Source organism: Scyliorhinus canicula, chromosome 13, assembly GCF_902713615.1.
Source record: "Scyliorhinus canicula chromosome 13, sScyCan1.1, whole genome shotgun sequence".
In the NCBI taxonomy this organism is placed as follows: Eukaryota; Metazoa; Chordata; class Chondrichthyes; order Carcharhiniformes; family Scyliorhinidae; genus Scyliorhinus; species Scyliorhinus canicula.
In genome coordinates, this window is record NC_052158.1 from 29,344,529 (window position 1) to 29,362,103 (window position 17,575).

The 17,575-nt window shown below is 47.6% G+C and overlaps 1 protein-coding gene across 1 annotated transcript in view; it reads right to left on the reverse strand.

Annotated features, from left to right (window-relative positions):
* Window positions 1-17,575, reverse strand: part of LOC119975814 (cytochrome P450 2K1-like) — a 100,367-nt gene that overhangs the window by 23,059 nt on the left and 59,733 nt on the right. Inside the window, exon 6 of the mRNA XM_038815687.1 lies at window positions 10,977-11,118. Within this exon, the coding sequence (XP_038671615.1) occupies window positions 10,977-11,118 (142 nt within the window). The remainder of the gene's footprint in view (window positions 1-10,976; window positions 11,119-17,575) is intronic.

The following is a 17,575-nucleotide window of genomic DNA, read 5'->3' on the forward strand; positions in this document are numbered from 1 at the left end:
AAATTAATGCATTCTGATGAAAACAGGTGGAACCTGTGCCAGACATATCACCGTTACATTCTAGTGGTCTTTCCAGTTTATTTTCAACGTGGACCTTTTTAAAAAAAAATTAGATTAGCCAATTATTTTTTTCCAATTAAGGGGCAATTTAGCGTGGCCAATCCACCTACTCTGCACATTTTTGGGTTGTGGGGGCGAAACCCACGCAGACACGGGGAGAATGTGCAAACTCCACACGGACAGTGACCCAGAGCCGGGAAACGTGAGGGAAATTAATTTAAAACATATAATAAGATGGTTACTAATTGGAATGCCACTAATAATAGAACAGATTTTCATCTTCAGTTTTTCACAACTTCCTCTAAATTTAATGGTGGATAGGGGGGAGGGGGCAGTAATGGTGACCTGGGTGTGATTCCTATCTCAGTCCATCGATGTACTAATTAATCTGAATGCATTAATTTATCAACAAAATTTCCCATAATGTATGGAAAAACTATGTTGGGCAATTGTACAGACATTTAAACTGTGTGATGTGGATATACCAAAAATGAATTGGTATTGCAATATATTGACATTCGGATTTTCTTTTGTGAATTTAGAGTACCCAATTCATTTTTTTTCAATTAAGGGACAATTTAGCGTGGCCAATCCACCTAGCCTCCACACCTTTGGGTTCTGGGGGCAAAACCCACGCAAACACGGGGAGAATGTGCATACTCCACCCGGGCAGTGACCCAGAGCCAGGATTGAACCTGGCACCTAGACGGCATGAGGCAGCAGCACTAAGCCATTGCGACACCGTGCTGCCCCTTCTGAATATTTTCAGAGGTTCCTGTTAGCTATTCAATACATGAGTCAAATGAAATTAACACCAATCCTACATTACTGTTCTGGTGCACGTGGTACAAAAAAGTGTCCCCTTTTTGTCTTGGTTCTGTCATTACTTTCCTCTTTGTCTAGAATCACAGCACAAGCAAACTGAAAAATGAATTAAAAATGAAAGCCTTTAATAAACCACCACCTTTCAAAGGCCGTAAAATTCTATCCAGTTCACAGGAAGAAACCTTGACGATTAATCTGTTACAACATTGTGGGTGTGTTATATCATGTGGCAGCAGAAGTTCAAGAATATTGGACACCACACCAGTCTCATTCGTAAGAAGTAATGTACACCACATGCTTGTATTTCTAAGGGCACTCAGCTTGTTCCACGTGGTTTTGCGCCCTTGTCTTCGACGGGACAGGGGGTCGTCTCTGTGGTTTGGGTTGAAGGGACGTGTATATTTGTTCTTTGTTAATGACGGGCGTTAATTTAACTCTTCTCTTTTATATATACGGGGGGGGGGGGGGGGGGTGTTCCTTTTGTTCTTTCTGTTCTTAGTATTTTCTGTTATTGATATTTTGTGAAAATTTGAATAAAAATTATTTAAAAAAAAAGAAATTTAGAGAGCCCAATTATTTTTTTCTTAATTAAGGGGCAATTTAGTGCGGCCAGTCCACTTAACTTGCACATCTTTGTGTTGTGGGGGTGAGACTCATGCAGACATGGGGAGAATGTGCAAACTCCGCATGTGGTATTGTGTGAAGCAAATAATGGCATGATGGGAAAACTAGTCAAGTCTTCTTGGTACAATTGAATTTAACCTAAGACACAGATACAGAATACACAGAGATAGCATGTCCTGGGAACTGGGTGACACTGAGAGTCTAGATAAGGCTTGAACCTAGAAGTAGTCTTAATACATAACAAGCTGAACAACTATTTCTTCCTGTTCCTAAACAAATTCTTCCCTTTCTTAAAACAAAGACAAGATAATGATATGAAACTCAAGTCCCCTAAAGGTCAGCAAGGTGACGCCATTGTAACGATTATTACTTATGTTTTACTTTCAATCAAATTCCTGACCAAGCTGTATTCATGTTATCTTGATCCTATAATGTATAAGAATCGCCTTCTTTTCCTGTAATATCGCAGACTTGGGACGGACTCAGCAGTTTGTAATTGACTGCTTTCCGACTCCAAGTATCAGCCATTTACTGCTAGCAGTCAGTTCAAATTCGGAAATAAAGTTCAGTTTTGCTTACCTAATGAATGCTGTTTGAATTTCTCTATCACAGTCAAGACGCGGGGAAAATATAAAATACAACATTTGGCGCTGCGAGAAAAAATCCAATATCCTAAAGTGAGCTTCCATGAGGGACTGAGAAAAAGTGATCAAGGCCACGACCGGAGTAAAGAGACAGACGCCGGCACAAGGTAAGATTGACCTTGGTCTCTCTCTCTCTCGGATCTGTGCTGCGACCCTTCATCCCTGACGGAAGTAACTAAACAGGTGACGGTTCTCGAATCTAAATTTGACTGTGAGTACATTTTTTTTGTGTAATTAGCCGCAGATCAGGGACCTTGTTGATCTCGTTTTTCATCCGCATCAGATTTATACAGGCTGTCAATAAATTTGGGTCAGGGACCCTTTGATTAAGTTTTGGGGTCAGGGACCCTCTCAGTAATTTTTTCGGGTCAGGGACCCTGTCGGTAATTTTTTGGGGTCAAGGACCCTCCAATTTGATTTGGTACCAGAAATTTTGTTTGAGCGTTTTTTTTTTGCCTGGGGCACATTTTACTGACATTATGGGACAAACTTTAGATAAAACTAGCGGCAATTCCCCTCTATTTTTCATGTGTTTAGAAACCCCTTCTCAAGAATGTAATATTCGAAGATTGGCTGCAGCGCTGCTTTAAACAATAAATTAGGTAACGATATCTGGCCACTAGGTTACACAGGGATCTTGGAACTTTGACAATAACATTGATGCAGAAAAAAAAGCAATCTGGAAAAAAAAATGCCGGTTTCAAATTGTTTAATTTTACAGTGGAAAAAAACAGTCCACTTAACGCAACGAACAATCACAATGAGTTGGAGAGATAACGCCCGCAAAAGAGATATTAATGAGTGTGTGAACGGTAAAGCGAAAGATTGGAAGACTTTAAAATTGTAATGTGAGCTTTGGTATGGAAAACAGTCAAAATGATAAAGAGCAATCTGGCAATAACAAACGTCCTGTTAGCCCAAAAGTAGGACTGGCCAATCAGATTATAGGAAAGGAGGATCCTCCCAGTTGCTCTGGCATGCCGATGTTCCCCTATTCAAGAGATACGGAAGACGAGGAGGATTTATGGGCAGCCTCCAAACACGAAGTTGGTCTCACTAATGTCCCTTCTGTTGTTATTAGAGTCAAACCTGATATGCCCTTACCCTCTATTTCACAGTACCCTTTGCGGCCCGAGGCTGAAAAAGGAGTCTCGGTCATGATTCAATCGTTCCTTCAACAGGGGATTTTGATACCGTGCTAATCGCCCTGTAACACCCCGATTCTTCCAGTTCCTAAGATAGGAAGACCATCCGAATAGCGTTTAGTCCAAGACCTCCGGCTTATTAATCAGATAGTTGAACCCTTACATCCTATTGTCCCAAATCCAGCGATAATCCTTAGCAATGTCCCACCGGAATCGACTATTTTTACCCTTGTTGATTTGCAACATGCCTTTTTTGCGATACCCCTCGCCCCTGAATCACAGTATTTGTTTGCCTTTACATTTAAGGGGATGCAATACACTTGGACTCGACTTCCACACGGTTTCATTCATTCTCCAATCCTTTTCTCACAGGCATTGCACTCCCAATTAGCGACATTAGCACCTCCTGGTGGCTCTACCATCATTCAATATGTTGATGACTTACTCCTTGCCAGCCCTGATTTCATCGCTAACCAGCGTGACACCGTTTACCTGCTCATCCGTCTCCATTCATGGGGATATGTGATCCCGCCCGCTAAAGTTCATAAAGGCCAACGACAAGTCAAATTTTTGGGTGTCCTAATTAGTGCTACTGATCGCTCGCTTACTCAAGAACGCAATACTCCTATATTGCAGACCCCATTTCCTACATCGCCCAGTAGGTGCGAGCCTTTTTAGGATTAGTGAACTTTTGCAGACAATGGATTCCGAATGTTACTGTACATACTAAAGAATTAACTCCGTACTCCTTTCAAAATGCTCCTCTTAAGTTTGAACTACCTGATTCAGCAAAGCTATCTTTTATTACTTCGAAAAACGCCCTGGCTATCGCCCCAGCACACGACCTATGTATGACAGACCTTTTCACCCAAATTCTTACTGCTGTCCAGTTGTTAGTCCAGGCAGCCTCTAATCTAACCCTTCACCAACCAGTACAAGTGCATACTTCACATTCTATCGTGGCTCTCCTAACGTCTCAGCAAACCCAGCATCTGACTCAAGCGCGATTGAGCCGCTATGAGGTTTCACTATTGCAAAACCCCTACCTCTCTTTTCATTATTGTTCAACCTTAAATCCTGCTGTGTTCCTTGAATAGCCTCCCGATAACCTTGAGGACGCACCACACGATTGTTTACTTCGGAATCACTTCCTTACTGCACCTCACCCGGATTTAACAGACAGGCCTATTGATAATCCAGATCTAATTTTTTATGTTGGTGGCAGTTCTTCCATTTCCCCATTTGGCGTCCCACAGTCGGGATATGCCGTGGTAACCGACACTGACATGCAGGAAGCAGCAGCCTTCCAGACCCCTGTCTCTGCACAAAAAGCCGAGCTATTCGCCCTTACTCGTGCATGTATTTTAGCCACAGACAAAAGTACTAATGTTTACACTGATTCTAGATATGCCTTTGGCATGACCCCATAATTTCGGCCGCCTCTGGCAACAGCGAGGTTTTCTCACCTCTGTGGGAACTCCCATTCAAAATGCACTTTGGGTTAAAAATCTCCTCGATGCTATTGAGCTTCCCCGTCAATTGGCAGTTATTAAATGCGTTGCGCACACGAAGGGTTGGACTCCTGTTCAATTAGGAAATGCCCGTGCTGATTCAGCTGCTAAAACTGCAGCTTCATCAACCTCTTTAATTGTTCCCAGTGGGATTAAACAGGCTCTAAACCAGGTACCTGCATTACGGACGAAGGGCATGCCAGAGATAGCTGAAGTTCAAAATTTACAGAGGGACGCCTCTGATTCTGAGTGAACACTATGGAAGTCAATGAGGTGTTCGCACTCCTTGACACGAGATCTCTGGCTGACTCCAGTTGGTCAAGTTTGTATTCCGAATTCTTTATTGCCGTTACTTGTTGATTATTTGCATTCTTGTACCCATCTTGGCAAGGAGGGAGTGGTACAGCTACTCCTAAAAACTTGGTGACACCCAGATTTGAATACAGCAGCGCAAACGCGGCTGGATCGATGCATCATTTGCATGAAACATAATAAGGGTAAAGGTATTAAATGCCCTCCGGGAACCACTCCCTTGCCAGATGATCCTTTTGCTTGTATACAGCTTGATTTTATCGAATTGCCAAAAGCACAGTGTTATAAATATTGTTTAGTAATAATCGATGTGTTTAGTAAATGGATTGAAGCCTTCCCCACCACTAATTGTACGGCACATACAGTAGTGAAGTTGTTGTTAACGGAAGTCATGGTGAGCTCAGACAATGGACCACATTTTGTAGCTCGGATCAATACTGAATTGTGCAAAGCCCTTGTAATTAAACAGCAACTGCACTGCGCGTATCACCCGCAGGCAGCAGGAATTCTGGAAAGAGCCAACGGGACTTTAAAAGAAAAATTATCTAAATTAACTGAAGAAACTGGGTTAAATTGGCTAAAAGTATAACCCTTGGCACTGTTTCACATGCAAGTGACTCCCCATTCGCGGACCGGACTGTCAGCTGCAGAGATAGTCTATGGTCAGCCAATGAGGACTCCCTGGGATGCCCATGAAAAACCCCTAGAGGGAGTAGACCTCCATGTGGTGGGGGAACAAATGCAGAACTATTTGAATCAATTAACACTTTCTTTGAAGTTTCTTCACTCACAGGTAAAACAGGTACATCTACCAGTAATGACAGGGACAGCCGTCCCTTGATATCCAGTGGTCAAACCCGGAGACCTCGTGTTGGTAAAAAAACTGGGACAGAAAGAAACTAGGACAACGCTGGAGCGGACCATTCCTCATATTACTGACGACGCCAACTTCGGTCAAACTTGAAGGACATTCAAGTTGGATACATCTATCTGATTGCAAGAAGATAGTCTCCAACCCAGACGAGAACACAGGATGAAGATCTTCAGTATAATTTTTGGACTTTCTGGACTACTTAGCCTTGATGGCCACTCGGTAGTAAAAAAACGAACTAAACGAGACCTGCCTTCCAATACCTATTTACATATGTCATATCTTTACGCCAAGAAATTGAATATTAGCAAGTGTTGGGTTTGTACCCACATCCCCGTCCATTCGAGGGAAGGAATACCTCTCCAATCCCTCCCCTTTCATACCGCAGAGACAGTTGAATGGATTTAACAACAAAATCAGACAGGCATCAGGGGAGATAGGGGGAATATGAAAATATGGAGATGTGCTGGCTATGACATGACTAAATGTTCAGCTTCGTATCAACCTACCTATAATCATGCCTTAACTCCACCCTCCCTCACTGTCCACTCATATAATGTTCAAGGTTCCATATGTTTTAATAAATCAGGGAAAGGAAAGTTAATGGGGCAAAGTAGGTGCAACCTACCAATATCATCCCCTGGATGACATCAGCTGATGCTTTTACAGCCTACAATGGAACCTATTTCATATGCGGCACTAAAGCATATCCGTGGCTCCCCATTGATTGGACAGGATCCTGCTTTTTGGGATATGTCATATCCCAAATGGGTCACCAATCCACCCTCAAGCACTCCCCCTCGCGAGCAAAAAGAACAATTTCTAAAACGGAACGGGCAAGGCATGAACGAACTGATCTACATGGCCTCAGCATTGGAACATCTGGCAAACATAACTGCAACAGAAGCCAGGGACACTGGACAGGCACTGGCCGAGGTCTCAGCTGAGCTAGTGGCTGTCCGGACCGTGGCATTACAAAATCGACTAGCTTTGGATTATCTGTTAGCCTCGCAGGGAGGAACGTGCGCTATCATAGGCCAAGAGTGCTGTACTTATATTCCAGATGGCTCTGAAAATATCACTAACCTGGCCGACCATATTAAGAGACAGGCTGCTCAAATTCAAGAAATTGGCAGTGAATTTCACGACTATAACCCGCCGGGTTGGCTAGGGTGGTTGGGTCATGGATTATTTGATTGGATCTTTAAGGCCTTTATTCTACTTCTATTAATGCTATTAGGGATAGGATTGCTCGCCTGCTTGTGTAAATGCATTTTCAAACGAATCATGGATATACCTATTTAGCTAGTTGTCATGATATGACAAAAGGGGGGGGAGTGTGGTATTGTGTGAAGCAAATAATGGCATGATGGGAAAACTAGTCAAGTCTTCTTGGTTCAATTGAATTTAACCTAAGACACAGATACAGAATACACAGAGATAGCATGTCCTGGGAACTGGGTGACACTGAGAGTCTAGATAAGGCTTGAACCTAGAAGTAGTCTTAATACATAACAAGCTGAACAACTATTTCTTCCTGTTCCTAAACAAATTCTTCCCTTTCTTAAAACAAAGACAAGATAATGATATGAAACTCAAGTCCCCTAAAGGTCAGCAAGGTGACGCCATTGTAACGATTATTACTTATGTTTTACTTTCAATCAAATTCCTGACCAAGCTGTATTCATTTTATCTTGATCCTATAATGTATAAGAATCGCCTTCTTTTCCTGTAATATCGCAGACTTGGGACGGACTCAGCAGTTTGTAATTGACTGCTTTCCGACTCCAAGTATCAGCCATTTACTGCTAGCAGTCAGTTCAAATTCGGAAATAAAGTTCAGTTTTGCTTACCTAATGAATGCTGTTTGAATTTCTCTATCACAGTCAAGACGCGGGGAAAATATAAAATACAACACGCATAGACAGTGACCCAGGTCCTCAGCGCCGTAGGCAGCAGTGCTAACCAGGAGCACTAAACTTAAAGATACATTTTATGGTTTGCTGGAGAGCACCTCTAAAATAATGCAGCGTTACCATCTTTAAATTGGCAATAAAACACCCCCAGACCCTTCGGAGCCCTCGGTGGCTTTTGAACTATTTTGAGTCTGTGAGAAGTCATTGTGTCCTTAACGAATTTTGTACTAAAGAGCTGGTTAATTAAATTAAGGCTCATTGGATAGAAGGATCAGTGCCCAATTGGATTATTAAAAATTGGCTCAAGAATAGGAAACAGTGAGTTGTGTTAAAGAAAAACAAGATACTGCGGATTTTGGAAATCTGAAATAAGCTCAGAAAAAAATGGGAAAACTCAGCGAGTTTGGTAGCGTCTGCGGAGAGGAAAACAGAGGGGTAAATATTCCGATTCTGCTCACCACGGGAATCGTCATGGGCAGGACGGACAATTTAACGGACTATTAAAAGATCTGATGACCTCGGATGGGAATTTTCAGTCTCCAGACGGACAGGACTGCAAAATTCAAGCCCAGGGTTAACATTTCAAGTCCACATGACTCTTCTTTGGAGTTAAAGAGAGGTAGAAATGTGATGGATTTTAAAGTGTTCTCTCATGCCCACATGTTCGCCCTTGGCCTGCTACAACGTTCCAGTGAAGCCCAACGCAAACTGGGGGAACAGCACCGTACGTGAAAGAAACTTGGCATGTCTGCATCGACTCTCACAAACTTCTATAGATGTGCGATAGGGAGCATCCTATCCGGCTGCATCACAGCCTGGTATGGCAACTGCTCGGTCCAAGGTCGCAAGAAACTGCAGAGCGTGGTGAACTCAGCCCAACGCATCACACGATCCTGCCACCCCCACATTGATTCTGTATACACCTCCCGCTGCCTCAGGAAGGCAGACAGCATTATCAAAGACCCCTCCCACCCAAGCTTTGCCTTCTTTCAGACCCTTCCATCAGGCAGAAGGTACAGAAGTCTGATGACCCGCAGATCCAGACATGGGAACAGCTTCTTCCCCACAGCTATTAGACTCCTCAACGACTCCCCCTCGGACTGATCTATTCCCTGTAAGAACACTATTCACGATCCCCTATGCTGCTCTTGCTCATGTATTTGCTTTGCTTTGTTTTGACCCTTGTTCTGCACTGTAACCAATCACTGTTTTGTTGATGTACCATCTGTCAATGTTCTCTGTTGATTATTCTTGTGTCTACTATGTACGTACTGTGTCCGTTCCCTCGGCCGCAGAAAAATACTTTATATTCTACTTCAATACATGTGACAATAAATCAAATCAAATCATGATTCTCCTAAAAATTCTCTGTGTCTGGTTCAGGGAGCGTTTAGTGGAGTGTTTCTCGGCGGCTGCAGCATCGAGAAACATCTTGCGATTCACCGGCTCTTTGCCATTTAAATTTTTTTTTTAGAGTATCCAATTATTTTTTTCCCAATTAAGGGGCAATTTAGCGTGGCCAATCCACCTACCTTGCACATCTTTTGAGTTAGAACATAGAACATAGAACAGTACAGCACAGAACAGGCCCTTCGGCCCTCAATGTTGTGCCGAGCCATGATCACCCTAGTCAAACCCACGTATCCACCCTATACCCGTAACCCAACAACCCCCCCTTAACCTTACTTTTATTAGGACACTACGGGCAATTTAGCATGGCCAATCCACCTAACCCGCACATCTTTGGACTGTGGGAGGAAACCGGAGCACCCGGAGGAAACCCACGCACACAGGGGGAGGACGAGCAGACTCCACACAGACAGTGACCCAGCCGGGAATCGAACCTGGGACCCTGGAGCTGTGAAGCATTTATGCTAACCACCATGCTACCCTGCTGCCCCTAGTTGTGGGGGTGAAACGCACACAGACATGGGGAGAATGTGAAACTTCCACACGACAGTGACCCAAGGCTGGGATTCGAACCCGGGTCCTCAGCACCACAGTCCCAGTGCTAACCACTGCGCCACATGCCGCCATTTCTTATGGACTTGGGAGATTGTCGCCGCCGAGGCCGCACTTTGAGTAATTTCTTGCTGGCGATCTTTAGCTCACCAGCAGGGCAGGCTCCTCGCAGATCGGGGCGGCGTTTTGGAATGCTGCCCTGATCGTTTCCTCTGCCCCCCACCTTTTCAGGCCCCTCTCACCCAATGACAACCAAGCACCCTGGCACTGCCAACATGGTGCCAGGGCAGTGCACTGCCAGTGCCACCCAGGCACGCTGGCAGTGCAAGGGGGCACTGACAGGGTGTCAGACTGGCAGTGCCAAAGTTCCCAGGTGCCATAGGGAGCTCCAGGGTACCAGCCTGCCCTGTTCCCGATCACCTGGGGCTCTCCACTGACCTGGGAGATCACTCCAGGTGCTGTTATACCTGGACCAAGTTAGTGTGGACCAGTGTTAAATGGCACGCTGGCGAGGTCTCGCAGTTGTGGCCGTTGAGGCACGGGCACCAGGAGAATCCAGTGATTGCATATTTAAATCAGCCACACAGCTCATTTAAATATGCTGATCTGGGTCATGCCCCTCAGTATCCAATAGTTGGAGTTACGGCAATAGGTGGGGAGTGGGCCTCCTGCCTTCCTTCCCATTTTTGTATCATCTGTAAATTTGGGTACAGTACACCATGTTGCTTCCTCCAAATCATTCATATTTAACACTATACGCATTCAAATGGTCATTGGATAGGCATATGGACGATAAGGGAATAGTGTAGAGGGACTTTAGAAGGGTTTCACAGGACGGTGCAACATCATGGGCCGAAGGGCCTGTACTGCACTGTAATGTTCTATGTTCTATGAACAGCTGCGATCCCAGCACTGATCCCTGTGGCACTCCACTGGTTGTTGCCGGCCATCCTGAAAAGGCATCCGTTATCACTACTCATTGCGTCCTGTTAGTCTGCCTCGGATCCGGATCATGTGTAGAAAAGACCTCAACAGGTAACGTTTCCTGATTTTTCATCAGACAACACCACAACAAAGCAACAGGAGAGAAGTTAATGATTTCTCACTCTGAATTTCTGGATATTTCATCATTAGGAGAAGTCCCCAGCAGACGGTCGTGGAGGTGGTTTCTGTACCGCCACCAAACAGGTCAGTGATCGTAGCCAGCATATCCCTCTTCTCAAATTCCGAATCTTGGCCTCTTGATTCCTTCAGGACAAAAGGGAATAAAGGAGAATGTACTGCATTCTTCAGGAAAATGTCTGGGCACATACCAACTGCAAGACCAATCTGTGTAACCGAGAGCTGTGGCCCTCTCACCTCAAATAATCTGGGCAAATAATCTGGGCTGGCATTTCAGTGCCGTTCTGAGGGAGTGCTGCATCATCAGATGTTCAAATCAGGTCAGGTGGATGCAAAAAGATCGCATGGAACCAGTGGAGCTCTTCATACTGTGCCAGCCGATATTTCAACGGAAATAATGATCTACTCACCATCACAAATGTTTCTGTGGGGCCTTACTGTGTAAAAATTCACTCCCCTCACTTCCCTGTATCACAGCAATGAGCGCATTTCGCAAATGGTTCATTGTCTGTCAAAGGCTTTGAATGTCTTGGGGGTCATGAAAGGTGTCGTATTAATGGCTCAGACTCGTGTTCAGGAGGCATCATATTAATTTTGTGGAATTTGTGAAAATCAGAAATGTAGTAAGCAATGAGGAGGTTAGTAACAGACATCCGGAGGTCATCGACAGATTGGTAAAGTGGAAAGACATGTAAATTTAATGCAGAGAACAGTGAAGTGATACAATTTGGGAAGTAGGAGAGTCAACAGGAAGTAAATGGGATCAATATTAAAATGACGGCATGTGGGCCGAGGTCACACATTGGGTGGCTCCTGCTCGAGACTCTGGGTTTTGGATTTTAATGCAGGTTTAAGCGACAGTTTTTGAACACGCTGGTGCAGGAAGGCATAAGGAAAGTGGGGGATGTCAAAGACCCAGAAGAAAGCCACTGAAAGAAGGAGCGAGCGAAAGTTCTCCATCGAGTGAACAGGTGAACGCGGTGATGCGACCATCAATTCACTCAAGACACGAGTAGAAGTAAACTGTGGCTTTAATCGACTTACAACTGAGCCTGCCTGCGATCAGAAGAGCTGAGGTCAGGCTCACAAGACCGCAGCACATTATACTTCCGGCAGTGGGAGGAGCCATGGGCGGAGCCAAGGGTGGAGCCCTGTACATGCTCCTCATCTCCCCCTGTGGGCAGAGCCGCGCAACGGCTCACAGATGGAGCCCACAGGGACACAGTGATGCACAGTGTGAATTATACATATTATACATTCACCACATTCACTCCCTGTTAAAAAAAATCAAGTCTGGCAGGGGTGATGGGTCTACAGATTGAGTTGTTCCGGTGCCGGAATCGTCCGCTGGGATCGGCGTAGCACCGGGGTTACAGCCGCTTCGGATGGCTGTGTGCTGATGTCCAGTGTGAATCTGAGGGTGGACTCCGAGGGTGGTTCGTTCAGAGCTTTGTTCCTGACCGGTGCGACAGGCGAAAGGGGGCGCAGGAAACCTGTAGGCGTGGGGGCACAGGGTGTGGGGGGTCGGATGGGGTGTAGTGTGAGGGGTACCTCGGCGGTGGTGGTGGTGGTGGTGGATCCTGCAGGCGCCAGGTCCCGGAGGGAAATTGTGTCCTGCCGGCCGTCGGGGTGTTCAATAAAGGCGTAGTGGGGGTTTGAGTGTAGTAGTAGTACCCTCTCAACCAGCGGGTCTGTTTTATGTGTCCGGACGTGCGTCCGGAGGAGAACCGGGCCCGGTGTCCTCAACCAAGATGGAAGTGAGGCCCCCGTGGTAGGGACAACAAATAATCGCTCATGAGGAGTGTGGTGATATAACCACTGTAGTTATGCGTACTTGCAGTAGGGGGATGTATGCCTGTACCTGTAATACAGGTTCCTCCGGCAAGCCCCTGCCGGCTAGCTCCGCCCACAGGGAGATTGTGTATAAATATGCATGTGAGTCACTCAGACCTTTAGTCTACAGTTGCAGATGGAGGGACAGCATCGTACAACAATAAAGCCTCTATTGTACTAGTCTCTCGGCTTTGAGTATAATTGTTAGCGCTACAAGGAGTCTGATTAGTGGCCGTACACAGGAGGGACCTAATTGCATGGAGCGCATCGGGGAGGACCTCCTGCCAGTGGGAGGTCGGGAGATTCCTGAACCGTAGGGTCAGTAGGACTGTCTTCCAGACCATTGCTTTCTCCCTCTCCACCTGCCCGTTCCCCCTGGGGTTATAGCTGATAGTCCTGCTCGAGGCGATGCCCTTGTCGAGCAGGTACTAACGCAGCTCGTCACTCATGAATGATGAACCCTTGTCGCTGTCGACATAGTTTGGGAAACCGAACAGAGTGAAGACACTGTGCAGGGCTATGATGACTGTATGGGAGGTCATATCGGGGCACGGGATAGCAAACGGGAAGCGGGAGAATTCGTCTTTGATGTTGAGGAATTACACATTATGGTTGGTCGAGGAGAGGGGCCCTTTGAAATCGATGATCAGTCGTTCAAAGGGTCGGGAAGCCTTTACCAGGTAGGCCTTATCTGGTCTATAGAAGTCTATAGAAATCTATATCTGGTCTATAGTTTGCGCTCCACGCAGATCGGGCAATTCCTGGTAACAACTTTTACCTCCTCGGTGGAGAAAGGCAGATTGCGGGCCTTGATGTAGTGGGCGAGACGGGTGACCCCCGGGTGGCAGAGGTCATTGTGGATAGCCTGTAATCGGTCGTCTTGCGCGCGGGACAGGGCATCTGGGGGCTCGTTGAGCTTCCCCGGACAGTATATGATATCATTTTTTTTTATTTTTAAAAAAAATTTAGTGTACCCAATTATTTTTTCCAATTAAGGGGCAATTTAGCGTGGCCAATCCACCTACTCTGCACATTTTTGGGTTGTGGGGGCGAAACCCACGCAGACACGGGGAGAATGTGCAAACTCCACACGGACAGTGACCCAGAGCCGGGATCGAACCTGGGACCTCAGCGGCGTGAGGCGGTTGTGCTAACCACTAGGCCACCGTGCTGCCCTAGTATATGATATCATAATTATAGGTGGAGAGTTCAATTCTTCACCTCACGATTTTATCGTTTTTAATTTTGCCCCGTTGTGAGTTGTCGAACATGAAGGCAACCGATCTCTGGTCGGTGATGAGGGTAAACCTCCTACCTGCGAGGTAGTGCCTCCAGTGCCGTACGGTTTCCACAATGACTTGAGCTTGTTTTTCGGCTGAGTAGTGTCGAAGTTCCAAAGCAGAGAGGGTTCGGGAGAAGAACGCTACTGGCCTACCTGCCTGGCTCAGAGTGGTTCAGACCTCTGAGGCGTCGCTCTCCACCTGAAAGGGGACGGATTCATCCACCGCCCTCATGACAGCTTTGGCGATGTCCTCCTTAATGCAGTTGAAGGCCTGGCGGGCCTCGGCTGACAGTGGGAAGACTGTGGTCTTAAATAGTGGGCGGGCTTTGTCCGCATAATGGGGGACCCACTGGGCGCAATAAGAGAAAAATCCCAGGCACCTTTTGAGGGCCCTAGAACAGTGAGGGAGAGGGAGTTGTAAGAGGGGGCACATACGGTCCGTGTCAGGCCCCAGGACCCCGTTTTCCACGACGTAACCGAGGATGGCTAGTCTGGTTGTGCGGAAAACACATTTCTCCTTATTGTATGTGAGGTTGAGTTTTTGGATGGTTTGGAGAAATCGGTGGAGATTGGGGTCGTGGTCCTGCTGGTCATGGCCGCAGATAGTGACGTTATCCAAGTACGGAAACGTGTCCCGCAACCCGTACTGGTCCACCATTCGGTCCATCGCTCATTGGAACTCCGAGATCCCATTCATGACGCCAAAGGGGACCCGGAGGAAATGGAAGAGGCGGCCGTCTGCCTCGAACGCCGTGTAGTGGCGGTCCTCTGGACGGATTGGGAGCTGGTGGTATGCAGATTTCAGATCCACCGTGGAGAAGATGCGGTACTGGACGATCTGGTTGACCATGTCTGCAATCCGGGGGAGGGTGTACGCATTGAGCTGCGTGAACCAGTTAATGGTCTGGCTGTAATCAATCACCATCCAGAACCTTTCCCCGGTCTTGACGACCACCACCTGAACTCTCCAGGGGCTATTACTGGCCTCTATGACTCCCTCACTTAAGAGCTGCTGGACTTTGGCTCTAATAAATACCCTGTCCTGCAGGCTATACAGCCTGCTGCGAGTGGCTACGGATTTGCAGTTAGCGGTGAGGTTAACGAAGAGTGGAGGGGATCAATTTTTAGAGTCGCTAAGCTGCATATCGTGAGGGGGGGGGCAGGAGTCCGCCGAAGCTGAGTGTTAGGCTTCTGAGATTACATTGAAAATCGAGCCCGAGTACGAGAGGGCGCAGAGGTCTGGGAGTACATACACTGGAAGTTGGAGTAGTTGGCGCCCTGTATCATTAATGTCGCAATGGTGCGCCCTTGTATCTGGACCGAGTGCGACCCCGAGGCGAGGGAGATAGTTTGCCGTGCTGGAAAGATAGGGAGCGAACAGAGTCTGACCAGGTCTGGATGAATGAAGCTCTCGGTGCTCCCGGAGTCGAAGACCTTGTATCCGTAGACCTGAACGGACATCATTGAGCTTTTGAGGTGTTTTGGCCGTGACTGGTCCAAAGTGACTGCGTTGAGTTGCGGGTAGTCGGTGGCTTGATCAGCGGTGCTGGAGCGGCCCCGTGATGACTCTCCGCGGAGGTCGTAGTTGTCAATATGCATATCGGGTGATGGCCAAGATGGCGGCCCCCGTTGATCGCACGTGGCGGGCGGTGAGGAAGATGGCGTCCAAGATAGCCACCCGTGTGGATTGCACGTGGTGGGCGGCGAGGAAGATGGCGCCCAAGGTGGCGGCCCCCATGACTCGCACATGGCCGGCCGCGTGGGGGAGACTTGCCAAAATGGTGGCCCGCATGAGTCGCACATGTCATGCGGAGGCGGAGTCGGCAGAAACGCTGCAATATTGCGTGGTCTGCGGGCCTGCGAGTTGGAGGGACGATTGTTCTGGATAGCGGTAGAGTTTAAGGGTTTAGTTTTAGACAGGCATACCTTCGCAAAGTGTCCTTTCCGCCCGCAGCTGCTGCAGGTCGCGTTGTGGGCCGGACTGTGCTGCCGTGGGTGTCGGGGCTGACCGCAAAAATAGAACAATTGCACTCCAAGGTGGGCGGGCGGCCGCACGGCGCAGGCCTGGGGCAGTCTCTGGTCGGGGGTCCACGATGGGGTCACGTGGTTGGCTGGGAACGAGTTCAAACTTTGGAAAGTGACCTCCAGCGAGGTTGCTAGCGTTATTGTGTCCTCCAGGTTCTGGGCCCCTTTTTCAAGGAGACGCTGGCGCGCGTAATTGGACCGGACCCCTGCAACATACACATTACGGACAGCGAGTTCCATATGCTGGGAGGCAGTTACAGCGTGAAAGTTACATTCCCGTGCAAGAGCTTTTAGGTCGCGCAGATAGTCCTCGAGCGACTCTGCAGGGCGCTTGTGGCGGGTAGTAAAAATATGCCGCGCGTAAACTTCATTTACAGGCCGCACGTACAGGCGGTCGAGTATTGAGATGGCTTCGATGTATGAGTCGGTACTGTCGCGTTGAGTAGAAATGCGGTGGCTCACCCGTGCGTGTAGGAGACTGTGTTTCTGCTCTTCAGTAACAGTGGAGGTAGTCGACGCAGCCAGGTAGGCCTTAAAGCACCGAAGCCAATGTGGAAAGATTTCCTTCGCTTCTGCGGCCTGCGGGTTGAGTTCCAGTTGATCAGTTTTGAGGGCTGATTCCATGGTGTTTTTTTTTAAAGTCGATTAAATTGATGCGACCATCAATTCAAGACATGAGTAGAAGTAAACTGTGGCTTTAATTGACTTACAACTGCGCCTGCCTGCGACCAGAAGAACTGAGGGCAGGCTCATAAGACCGCAGCACTTTATACTTCCGGCAGTGGGAGGAGCCATGGGCGGAGCCAAGGGTGCAACCCCGTAAATGCTCCTCATCTCCCCCTGTGGGCAGAGCCACGCAACGGCTCACAGATGGAGCCCACAGGGACACAGTGATGCACAGTGTGAATTATGCATATTATACATTCACCACACGCGGCAGGAGGAAAGATGGTGGAGGCTGGATTGCTGGGTGGGGCCACTCCCCCTCCCCTCACGTTGGAAACTCTGACCGAGCTGATGGGGGAAGAATTCAAGAAGTGGTTCACTAAGCAAATGGAGGTGCTGCGAAAGGAGATGATGGCTGCAATGAAGGAGTGGGTCGAAGAGGTGATTGACCTGGTAAAGGCGGCAATGCCGAAGACATCGGACGAGATACTGGAACAAGGAGAGAAGGTGAAGGGGGTGGAGGAACCTCTGTCGGAGCACAGTGTCCAGTTCACCTCAATGGGTGAGGAGCTGTGGAGGGTGGCGGTGGCTATCAAAGGGCTGAACCAAGATGGAGGATCTTGAGAACAGGTTGAGGTGGCAGAACTTAGGACTAGTGGGCCTGCCTAAGGGAGTGGAGGGTCGAAGGCCAACTGAGTACTTCACAAAGATGTTGGCAGAGCTGTTGGGGGAGGGGGAAGAACCCTCCCTATATGAGCAGGACAGGGCACATCGGTC